This window comes from Sinocyclocheilus rhinocerous, unplaced genomic scaffold, assembly GCF_001515625.1.
Source record: "Sinocyclocheilus rhinocerous isolate Xijiao unplaced genomic scaffold, SAMN03320098_v1.1 scaffold721, whole genome shotgun sequence".
Taxonomy (NCBI): domain Eukaryota; kingdom Metazoa; phylum Chordata; class Actinopteri; order Cypriniformes; family Cyprinidae; genus Sinocyclocheilus; species Sinocyclocheilus rhinocerous.
The window spans coordinates 143,602-156,547 of NW_015656165.1; the positions used below are offsets into that span (position 1 = coordinate 143,602).

At 38.5% G+C, this 12,946-nt stretch overlaps 1 protein-coding gene across 1 annotated transcript in view; it reads left to right on the forward strand.

Annotated features, from left to right (window-relative positions):
- The window catches only part of LOC107719724 (dachshund homolog 1-like), a 65,868-nt gene that overhangs the window by 44,598 nt on the left and 8,324 nt on the right, over positions 1-12,946 (forward strand). Inside the window, exons 7-8 of the mRNA XM_016527212.1 lie at positions 7,025-7,170; positions 7,256-7,403. Coding sequence (XP_016382698.1) covers positions 7,025-7,170; positions 7,256-7,403 — 294 coding nt within the window. The remainder of the gene's footprint in view (positions 1-7,024; positions 7,171-7,255; positions 7,404-12,946) is intronic.

Sequence of the window (12,946 nt, forward strand, 5' to 3'; positions counted from 1 at the left end):
TTAAAACATACTGATGAGGATAATATGACAAGAAAAAAATAACAGCATAAAAGATGCATTTACAATATTTTTTGAAGAAGAACATATTGACTAAATTGAAAATGAACACTACCCATCTGATTTTCTATTCATGTCAGTGGCAGTTGGTCAGCTGGAGCAGGACTTGACAAAAAATGTTGTTTAGTCTGAATTCACAGCTACTTCAGAAAGTCTGTCAATGGAGAAAGATGCTTTTTTTTTAGAATCAAATAGTGTTGTTATGGCTTCAACCAGCAGGGACTAATGGGTCAATGCTAACCATTGAAATTGTGAACTCCTTACCATAACACATTAGGTTTAGTCTGAAAGCGTAATGATAGCTTGGTCGTGTTATTAGGGAAATGGACTACATCGAAATGACATAATGATGTCATATTCGAGTGTGGACTTCATGTATAGGCCTTCACATTATATTCTTTATTTTTGTTAAAAAATTAATTTCACAAAAGGCTGCATAAATGTGAAAAGTTAAGCTCACTATCATAAAAACTCCTGTCCTTTAACTAGTTTTGATTTTGAAGTTAGCCCCTTGGCACAATTCCAGGCCTGCTGAGCATTTGTGAAGTTTCGTCACGAATTTTATGCATGCTGATTTTATGAAACTTCAAAAATCAATGGCTCTCCCTTTGTAGAGCGTCATTCTAGACTCTCAGTCACTGCCAGGACACCTGTACCAGTCACTAGACTGAAGGATAAATTTCACCTTCATGTTCCTGAAATTAATCTTTAGGGGCAGCGCTGAAAGTGTGAAGATCAGAAGTTGTATCTCTTCTTTATGGCTTGTCAAAGACAGAAGAGTTCAAAGACGAGTCCTTTATCCGCCTCCGAGCTTTTCAACCTTCATTCATTCTCCGCTCGCTCTCTTATGCTGACTGTGGAGGGCTTTAGCAGTGGACGCAGAAGTTCATTAGCCCAGGGAATCCAAAACAAGAGGGGAAAAAAGTTACCTTGGTTGAGGAGATACATTTATGATCTAACAGGCTGCCAGGATTTTTTGCTGGAAAGCAAGTGCACACATCCTAATAATTCAATGGAGGATCAATCAGATTTGAAGGCACAGAGGAGAGAAAAGAGAGTAGTGCTAACTCAGCACTGATTGTCCCTCCGGGGCACCGTAGTTCAGCGGCACGGCCCAAGCTTCCTCCCACTGAGTGCTCCGGCGGCCAACACTAATCACATTCCAGCAGACACCATGCTTTTAGGAACCCTAGAGGAGAGGAGAGGGAGGGAGGAAGATGAGCAAAGAGAGGGAGATCGGCAGTGAGGGGAGTTGACAGTGAGCGAGAGCCAGCGGAAGCGGGAGGCCGATTGTTTTTCCTCTTTGAAACACCTTGAATGTGACAGTGGCATCTCTCTTCTGCCAAGATGTGAAGATCAGATAGTGTGAGATTAAGATGCTTTGGTCAGCTAAGTGAATCCACAGAGATAAGGGAGGGGTGAGTAAATCTAATCAGACCTTATCAGGCACAAGGGAAGGTGAGGTTTTGAGCACCTACTTGTTTAAATGGATCTTGAGGTATGTATATACTTAACAGTATACTGGTATACTTCACCTCCATGTCATTCCAATCCTGTGACTTACTGTCTTCAGTGGAACATAAATGGAGACATTTTCCTTGCAGTTACAAAAGAATGTGGATTGAAAAAAAAAATCTTTGCATCACAGGAAATAAATACACTTTACAATATATTTACTTAGAAACCTGTTATTTTAAATAATAAAAATATTTCACAATATTACTGTATTTTTGACTAAATAAATGCAGCCTTGGTGAGCAGAAGAGACTTCTTTCAAACACATTAAAAAATCTTACAGGCACCAAACCTCTGAACTTTTTTGTATGCATTGAGTCTCTGGAATCCAAACGATAACTTTGTGTAAGGAACAGACCAAAGTTTAAACTGTTCTTTACTCAAAAGGCATGACATGCAAGGAAAAATATAATGGCCATAAATTATTCATTTGTTCTTACGACTATTTATTAATTCAATTCTTCACTTTAGTTCAATTGTGGCAACATTGTACTAATTAATTCCGTGGTTTTAGGTGATTCGTGCCCACATTGTACTAATTTGATTCACTCATTTTAATTCAGTTAAATCATGGCCACAATTGAACTAAACATGAAGATATTAGTAGACTATAATGTGGCCATGATTTATATACACTTTTTGTTTGTTTGTTTTAATTTGTTTTGGTGCAGTTTTCACATGAAATGTGTACATTTTCAAAAATCAAGAATCCAAACTGTTCACACTTGTAACACTGCTAGTCAATCTTTTAAAACCTAACCTAAGTAATTGACATAAAATCCATACTGTTTCATCAAAAGGTATGATATGACAAGGCCATGAGGTTTTGTGCTAAAACAGAGTTTACTGCCAATACAGTAAATGTGTTATTGTACCATATGAGTCTATACTGTAGTTTCACCTTTTCAGTGTGACAGTAATTTGCCAGTCTCTACCAGTCTTCAACATGCCCTCTGTTTACAGTCCCACATGGCATACTGTAATGTACAATTCTGTATTTGATGCCATCCGTCTCCCTCCTTTGGATGCATCTCTGATCAATCTGACAGACACATATTTATTGATAGTTTCATCTCTCTTGTACTCTATCTTGCTGTATGCTTTATGTTCTCTCTCCTCTCTCTCTCTCTCGCTCTCTCTTGCACACACACACACACACACACACACACAATTTGAACATTGTGGTTATTGTCGGATTTGCATTGCTTATACTGTAACAATAATTCATTATACTTACTGTAAATAAAATGTTTACATAGATGACACTCTTATTTTGTGTTATGAAAAGGATACTTTGTGATTTTGTGATTAATGCAAAGCATAATGAAATGTTTTAATAAAATGCATTTTTGATGATTTGTTGTGACATTTGTACGGAGCGTTTTGAAAATGTACAACTTGCTTGTGAAAACAGCACCAAAATGAATGAATTAATAATAATTGTAAAATGCTTTGTAAAAAACATTTTTAATTTGTGTCCACGATGTATGTTTTTATATTGTGTGGGGCTCCGTATTTTTCAGTGACTATTCCTTTAAAGGGGTCCTATTATGCTCTTTTACAAAGTCTTGATTTTGTTTTGGGGGTGTACTAGAACAGGCTCTCATACTAGGTTGTTCAAAAAACACATTATTTTTCACATATTGTACATTATTACAACACCTCTCTCCCCAGTCTGGCATGAACGTTCAATAAAATATCTCCTTTTGAATTGGACTTTGAGCTTTGTAACTCTGCAGATCGTTTTTATGCTCAAACAGCAACATTACAGACTAACTAAAGTTGAAAAAGTGAAAAAGCATAATAGGACCCCTTTAAAAAAGGTGACATATAGTGACATATTTTGCTTCTGAAATGCTGTTTCTGAGAAAAAAAGTGTAATTGCTATTTAATCCCACTCAGTCAGGCCCATAAAGTCAGTTCACTTGATAATAATTAAAGGGACAATCCCTCTGGAGAAACCTGCAGTTAAGTGCTTTGCTCAAGGGAACAATGGCGAGAACGTGCCTTGCTCCTTGTGGGGATCAAACCATCAACCTTTCAACCTGAGCTTTAACACTTACATCACACAATAACAAATGCATTAAACAAAAACTTTGGACCCACTTAACAACTATGTACTTACATTTAAATTAATTATTTGGTACAATGCACTTATTGTGTACATACATGTTTTTACATTGTACTTATATTTTAAAAATACCTGCATGTAATTACATCTGTAATTAATTTCTGTAATTACATTTATAATTACACAGTTGACCCATCCCTTACACCTTAACCCACCCTTAAACCTACCCATACCAACAAACCTGTCCCTAACCTTACCCATATCCCACCTCAATAGCAGCAAAAGTGTTTTGCAATACAATATGAACACAATAAGTACATTGTACTTAATTTTTGATGTAAGTACATAGTAGTTAAGGCCACTTAATATAAAGTGGGGCCAAAACTTTTAACATTGCAGTAGAGAATGTCCAGTTGACTATATGTAATCAATCTCAAGATGTAGTTAAACAACCCTAATAATTTTGAAGTTTTTCTTTTGATGCAGACTTGTTACAGCAGTTCAATCATTTTGAACTTGCATGCCCTATCCTACAGTATATAATTGTAATGCCAATGCCATATGGCAGTACAGTATTATGCTAATAGATCAGCTGTGTTAGAACAGAAAGTCACCTTTCTCTGGCTTCCCTGCTGACATTTTTTATTAGCATACACAGGGCTGGTTATTACCACTACAGAACTATGGATAACTGCGTAAACCCCATGCTTTAATACAGCCTTACAAAATGAACAGAGCCCATCTGGTCTAACTGTGCAAATGTATTAAAACAGCTTTGATAGGTACAATAGGGGAGCCCTAGGCTAAAGAAATAGTCTATTCGTTTTTATTTCTTTTGCTGAAGAAATTTGCATAGGTGTAGATATAAAAAAAACGAAATCTTGACCAGCTTGTATATTTACATTGGTAACTTGCTGCACTGAAAAAAAATGTTACCTTAAAATGACATCTATGAACTGGTTTTATTCAGGTCAAATATAATTTATACCATAAAAGTGTTGTACTGTACTCTGTCAGCTGTCGGCATTGGTCTGCGTCTGCAGTGTGAACTGGCCTTAAGATAAAGAATTTCAGTCCACTATATGTGAAATTAAACAGAATTCTGCTGTCAACTTGTCATGATTTTTTTAATTTCATGTGTTAAACATTATGGCAGCAGCTATTTATATAAGGTGTAAAAACGTAAATAGTGAACACAGTGGTGAATACTGTTCACACCAGGTATAAATAGCAACAAATAGCATCTTGTTTACTCAACTGATCAAAAGTGACAGTAAATACTTTTACTTTGTACCAAAAATTTTTAAAAAAATGCAATTTTTTTAACATTTTATTTATCAGAGAATCATGAAAAAAAATATCACAGTTTCCACAAAAATATTAAGCTGCATAACTGTTGCCAACTGTGATAATAATAGAAAATGTTTCTTGAGCAGCAAATCAGCATAGTAGGATGATTTCTGAAGGATCGTGTTGGAATAAAGTGCATTTTAAAATATGTTTCAATAGGAAATAGTTATTTTAAATTGTTATAAAATTTAACAATATTACTGTATTTTTAATCAAATTAATGCAGCCTTGATGTGCATAGGAGACTTCTCACCGAGAATCCCACTGACCCCAAACCTTTAACTGATCATATATAAATAACATATGCAATCTTTACTGAAGTAAAAAAAAATATATATATATATATAGGAACATTTATAGGCAGAGTTAGTAAAAATAGCCACAGTTGCCTACATGTACTCTTAAATACCCTGCCAACTATTATTTGGAAATAAGGAAATAATACAGCAAAGTGCATCTAATTGATTTAGTCCTGAATATCAGACTGTAATTTTCCACCAAATTATGATAAAAATCAAAAAATTAAAACATTAAATGATGTGTGATTCATAAAGATTAGACCATGGCTAATTCAAGATTAAGATCATATTGGTAAAGTGGCAGAGATGAGAGGAGGACATGAAATTGTCTGCTCGAGATGCACTCTGGTGTTGCTGTTAGTTCTGGGTGGTAGCAGGAGGCCCCATACATTAGCAAACTCTTTGAAGTGAGTGACAATGACAAGATCAAGGCTTCGGCCTGATCAAAAACAACGTTTCTTGGTGCTCTGTATCTCAGCCTCTTTCTTGTGCTTCAAGTGCTTTGGTCAGTGTTCTCAGGTTTTTCTTCGTTCTAAGCCTTCTGATGACATGGGCTTGTTGTAATGGAGAAGTTATTGTCACAAAGGGATACACAAGAAAGTTGGTTGGAGAATCCTTTGTATCTCAGCTTTATATCTCTTTCATAATATTGACCAATAGTACAGAAGACACAGTGCTGCTCATGAGTCATCAGTAATATGTTACAGTCATATTTTAAGCCTTATAAATATCCTAATACAGATGTGACTAAAACCTGAGAACCGATTTAGAGCCATTAGATAGTGGGAGGAGCTGCTGTAGCTTAAGTTAAACCAGATTCACTTCCTCTGAGACCACAAAAATGAACCAGAACCAGTGTGTAGTGGCTCATTGAAACTCAGCTGATTTAACTGAAGACATTGCTGATTCTCTGCAGATGAACGGAATGGCATTTAAAGAAAGAAATCTACATGGAGTGCACTAGAAACAAAGTAGCATTGACGTGTAATGACCTTGAATCATTATGACGCTAGTGTTCTGCTCTCAAGACTCATGGATAAAAGACTGAGCGCTGGATGTGAGGATGTGGAGTATCAGTGTGATTTCAGAGAAGAACTAAAAACATACTTAGAATATGGAGAACTTGCAAACGTGTTTGGATGAATCACAGTTTCCAAATATCCACACATTTTTGAATATTTGTGAATAAAAATAAGTCTTTTTGCTCACAGAGGCTGTATTTACTTAGTCAAAAATACAGTAAAAAAAACAGTAATTTTGTGAAATATTACAATTTAAAATAACTGTTTTATATTGTATTATATTTTAAAATGTAGTTAATTCAGGTAATGCAAAGCTGAATTTTCAGCAGCCATTCCTCCAGTCTTTAGTGTCACAAGATACTTCAGAAATCATTCTAATATGCTGATTTTGCTGCTCAAGAAACATTTCTTATTATTGTCAATGTTGAAAACAGTTGTGCTGCTTTACGTTTTTGTGGAAACTGATTTTTCACGATTCATTGATAAATAGAAAGTTCAAAAGAATTGCATTTATTTAGAATATAAATATTTTGTATATTTAATGATCAATTCATTGCATCCTTGCTAAATAAAAGTAATCAAAAGTATTAAAATTGAAAAATCTTACTGACCCCAGTTCTTTTTTTATAGCATTTTATGTTTTTTATTATTACAATTATTACTATAAAATGGTTATTAATGTGCTGGTTTTCTCTTTACATTTATGACAGAAGAAAATGTCCTTTGCACCCCGACATCTCGAGACAGCTATGAGCGAGTGTCTCATTCTGGGCCAACATTACCCCCAGGATTCCATGCTCCACTGCTCTTTCCTGAGGGCCTGTCCTCCATAGAAACCCTCCTCACCAACGTACAGGTATATAAAATATTTCAAAAGTTATAACAAAATATTTAGCGTAAAGATCCACACTGCAAATCTGAAGCCTTTTTTCCCTTTTCAGGGTCTGTTAAAGGTGGCTATCGATAATGCACGGGTGCAAGAGAAGCAGGTCCAGCTGGAGCGCACAGAGCTGAAGATGGAGCTGTACAGAGAGAGAGAGCTGCGAGAGACGCTGGAGAGGCAGCTCTGCGTCGAGCAGAAAAACAGAGGTGATTATTAGCTAATCTGAGCCAGTCTGCACACAGTGCTTTGTTTAAGAAGTGGGTTTCAGTGCAGACCCCTGCTCAGGTCAGATCTGAGTGTCCCAGTCAGCACATGTACATGTAGTCACATTTTTTTTTTTCAAGAAAATAATAATTTTATTCAGCAAAGACGCATTAATTTGATCAAAAGTGACAGTAAAGTATTTCTCAAATAAATTCTGTCGGTAACACTTTAGTATAGGGACCAATTCTCACTTTTAACTTATTGCTTATTAACATGCCCATTATTAACATATTGGCTGTTTATTAGCACTTATAAAGCACATATTTTGCATGATCATATTCTACATCCCTAATGCTACCTAATACCTAAACTTAACAACTACCTTACTATTAATTAGCAGCAAATTAAGGGTTTTATTGAGGCAAAAGTCGTAATTATTGGTTTGTTAATAGTGAAAATTGGACCTTAAAATAAAGTGTGACCATACTGTTCCTTTGGAGTTTCTATTTATAAATACAGTGGGTACGGAAAGTATTCAGACCCCCTTAAATTTTTCACTCTTTGTTATATTGCAGCCGAGTTTTCTAAGAGTACAATAGTGGAGTGTTCCCTCTGAAATTTCCTTCTATAAACTCCTAATTTGCTGCTTGTTAATAGTTAGTAAGGGAAGGTTGTTAAGTTTAGGTATGGGGAAGGATTAAGGGATCTAAAATATGGTCATCCAGAATAAGGCATTATATGTGCTTTATAATACTAATATACAGCCAATATGCTAGTAATATGCATGCTAATAAGCAACTAGTTAATAGTGAGAATTGGACCTTAAAATAAAAGTGTTAGCAATAATCTTACTAACCCCAAACTTTTGAACAGCAGTGTATGTCACCAAGATGTCTCTTCTGATCAGCAATATATTGTTACATATCCCATTTTTAGAAGTTAGTTGGACATTTGACTGTTTGATGTTTAAAGGAACAGTTCACCCAAAAATTGTTTTACTGTGGTTTTGTTTTGTCATTTTGACAGTGGTTGTCACTATGAACATTTGATGACTGGCAAGAGCTGTGAAACAATTCTTCAAAAATGTCTACTGTTGTGTATGGGTTTGGAACAACAAGAAGATGAATAATAACTGAGCTTTTGCTTTTGAGTGAACTGTTCCTTTAACATTTAGAATGTAGGACGAATGTATGTTTTTTTTCAGATCTATTAATTTATTTAATAAAAATGAATTAATATTAATTTATTTAAATTAAAAATACAATTCATACATACACTGAAAAAAATTTGCATAAACCGCTGACAAAAAATGCAGAAAAAACAGGAAATAGAGAAGAACATGACTATACGTCAAGGTTCATATGTTTCCTATATTAAATCTGATCATTTGACCTTTTTATGACAATGCAAACTAACGTACAGGTTGTAGCATGTCATGTGGTGCAACGTCCCAAAATATAATATTTATGAATTAATAATTCATGATATTTAATGGAATTTTTTTTTTACCTTGAAAAATATATTTCAAATTTAAACGATGTAAACTTTTCTTCAAATTGGTATAAATGCTTTCCAATCCATATGAAACATGAATACAAATTAGCATTTCTTTTGAACACATTTCTACAAACCTGGTACCTTTTCTTTATCATGTACAGTTTTTTTGTCAGAGTTTGCTAGATGTTTGTGCAGAAAAGAACACAATGCCTTGGCAACATACATGTGCTATCAGCAAGTTTTTACGTGCATTATGCATGACTGATGATTGACAGATGTCTGCAAGATAAGCTGTTGCAAATTTAGTGATTCCACTCAAAATAAGGATTTAATAGGAAAAAGCGGTCTGTGCTTTCAAATTTAAAATTGTATCTGCATTGAAAGAAGAGCTCATCTTGATTTACATGTAATGTTGTCGGCCCACATCACAAAAACATGTAAAACAGGTTCTCACATCTAACTGTCCGTCACTTGAGCTTTCACATCACGTTTACTAACAAATAAATTTACACTCAATTTACTCTCTTAATCTTCTGTTCTCCAGAATGTACATACAATCGTAGTCTACATAAATCAGAAACCTCAGAGACAGCCGGCATAAACAGCGGAATCATTAAAGAAGGTGTCAGGGCAACATGCACCATTAATGAATGTTGTTTAATTAGAGAGCTCCTCATCTCGTATTCTCCTGTCGCCCGCATTGTGCTCCAGATAGTCATGTTACTGCAAATTCAGCACTTTCCTTCAGCTGCACACACACACACATACAGACACTGAGAATTACCCTTTGTAATTACAAGTACATATTATGATATTAGTGTGAATGATTTATTATCAGCGTAAACAGAATTGCCGTGTTAATATTCGCGGCATCACATTTGATGAGGATAATGAATCTCCTGCATTAATTCATCAAATCAACTGGCTCTTCCATTAGTGAGAGATGTCTTTATACTCCAGCCAACTGACTTCGAATCGGTTTCTGTGTTTTATACCCAGTGGTTAGAGAAAAGATTAAGAAGAAGAAGAAGGTTGATCCTAGATCACTCACAGAGGAGAGATTCACATCTGTCAGACAGAAAGGGTTTTTTTTCTGCTGACTGTGCCGTCTGAATTAAACTCTTACTGCACACTGGAAAATTAACATGTTCCACTGGACTCCAGCCTAGTTTCACATTAGATGTGCGTATCAGACACAGTATTTAGTGAAAGACTGAATAAGGGCATGTGGAACAGCTTTTCATAGTTTGCTATAATTACTGTTTGCTGTAATGTGGGATTTGATGTAATAATATTTCAATTATCCAGTAGCATAAAGTTTTCAAAGTCATTTTTCAAAGTTTAATGCAATAGCTTTACAATATATAGTAGATCTAATACTATGAAACACACTACTGTTCAAAAGTTTGGGTCAATAATTTTTTTTAAAGGGGTCATATGATGTTGCTAAAAAGAACATTATTTTGTGTATTGGTGTAATGAAATGTGTTTATGCGGTTTAAGGTTAAAAAAACACATCATTTTCCACATACTGTACATTATTGTTTCTCCTCTAAACACACAGCGTCACACACGGCGGGCTAGAGTGAGCGGTGGCCGGCAGCTAGAGTGAGCGGAGACCGGCGGTCTAGAGTGAGCGGTGGCCGGTGGCTAGAGTGAGCGGAGGCCGGTGGCTAGAGGGAGCGGAGACCGGCGGACTAAAGTGAGTGGAGACCGGCAGGCTAGAGTGAGCGGTGGCCGGCGGCTAGAGTGAGCGGAGGCCGGTGGTCTAGAGTGAGCGGTGGCTGGCGGCTAGAGTGAGTGGAGACCGAAGGGCTAGAGTGAGCGGTGGCCGGTGGCTAGAGTGAGCAGCGCCCGGCGCGCTAGAGTGAGCGGAGACCGATGGGCTAGGGTGAGCAGTGGCCGGCGGGCTTGAGTGAGCAGAGGCCGGGGGCTAGAGTGAGCGGAGGCTGGGAGCTTGTAACACTCCAAAGAGAAAGGAAAAATTGAAATCGCATGATATGACCCCTTTAAATAAGATAATGCTTTTATTCAAGTATTTTAGTTTTAATTTTAATTAAAGACATTTATAACATTACAAAAAATTTTTATTTCAAATAAATACAGTGCTTTTGAACTTTCTATTCATCAAAAAAGTGTCATGGTTTCCAAAAAAAATTAATAAATGTGAAGCAGCACAACCGTTTTCAACACTGATAATAATAAGAAATGTTTCTTTAGCAGCAAATCAGCATAATGTCACCTACGTCACCTCAGTCACCAGCCCCGACACACACCAGATCGCAGTCACCTGAGTACTGATCACCCGTACCTGCAGAGACTCATTAAGCGCACTATATCCCTGCACTCCTCTCACTGCCTCACTGTCTGGTCTACCGTTCACCAGCTTGAACTTAGCCTGACTCCTACCTGTGTCTGACCTGTTTGTTTACTTACCCCTAGAAGCTCCATTGATCCTGTTCTCCTACGATCCCGTTCTCATCATCCCCGGATACCTGCAAAGGATACCAACTCAATACCCAGAGCTAAGAACCCAAGAACTCTCTACCTTCTCATACTCACCTGTCATCAACTTGCTCTCCGATTTGTCAATAAACCCTCCTGTTTGCATCCTTACTTTGTGTCTCTGGCTCGTAGTGTGACAGAAGACCGGACCCAGGACATACACCTCTATGGATCCCCGGGTTCCCACGCCCGCAGAGGTACTGGAGGAATTGGTCCACACCCTCCGGGCCTCTCTCACGCCAGTCACTCGCCATCTGCCTCTGTAAGTCCCATGGCCATTCCTGCTTGCTATGCTGGTGGCGCAGCTGAGCGGCGGCTTCCTTCTCCAAGTAGCATTGTTTATCGAGATGCAGCCGCAGAAATTCTCCACGGAACGCTCGAAGGTAGCCTTCTTGATTTCCCTGCTAACTGGCAGAGCACTGTTGTGGGCACGAGCAATATGGAACGCCAGTAGTGCCATAATCAACTCATATGATGCTTTCACTAATCATTTCAAGGAAGTGTTTGGATCTGCTACAGGTATGCTCTCCGTCCCAGACCAACTCCTACGGCTGCGTCAAGGCTCTTCTACCACCAGCGAATACACCTTGCAATTTCGGACGCTAGCGGCGACTAGTGGCTGGAACGAAACCGCTCTCCTCAATGCCTACCGGCAGGGCTTGAATCCTCGTATCCACGCGCAAATGGCCATCTATGACGATACTATGGGGTTAGAGAGCTTCATGCAAAGAGCCACATGCATCTCCCAACGGTTGTCAGCCTGCCAGCCTGACGAAGCAGTCCACCAGCCTGCAGCAGTCCCCCAGTACCAAAACCCATGCACATGGATTCCACCAGACTCACTCGCGCTGAGCGCGCTCGCTGCCTAGCGGCTGGACTATGCCTGTACTGCGCTGCTCCAGGCCATTTCACTCAAGCCTGCCCCATCAGGCCCCCACACCCTGCGGTGAGTACCATTCAACTCGAACCAGTAATCTCAACTTTATCCTTGTTACCAGTACAACTACTCACCGCCGATTGTTCTGTTTCAGTCTCCGCCCATGTCGACTCGGGCTCTTCGGGCAATTTCATATCAAGAAACCTCCTAAGCCGCCTCCATCTGCCCCGCCAACGTCAGGCCCAAGAGCTCCGAGTCGAGACCATTCAGGGAAAACCGGTAGGGCATGGGCGGGTCAACTACCGAACCCCGCCGATGAAGCTGAAGATCGGATGTCTGCATGAGGAGTCTATCACATTTCTGGTACTGGAGGGATCCACCATCGATATCATCCTGGGACGCCCCTGGCTCACTCTCCACTCTCCAGAAGTCAGATGGGAACCTTGTGAGGTTACTCGCTGGAGCAAGTCGTGCCGGCAAAACTGTCTCATGGAGATCCCTAAACCACCTGCGTATCTAGTCTGAGCCCAAGTTACCTCCACCCTAGTCAAAAGTCCGGAAACTCAAGAGACACCTGCTGTCCCATCTGACTGTGGCGTTCCAGGATGTCTTTAGTAAGCGGGCCGCCACCCGCCTTCCACCTCATCGGCCATGGGACTGTGCCAT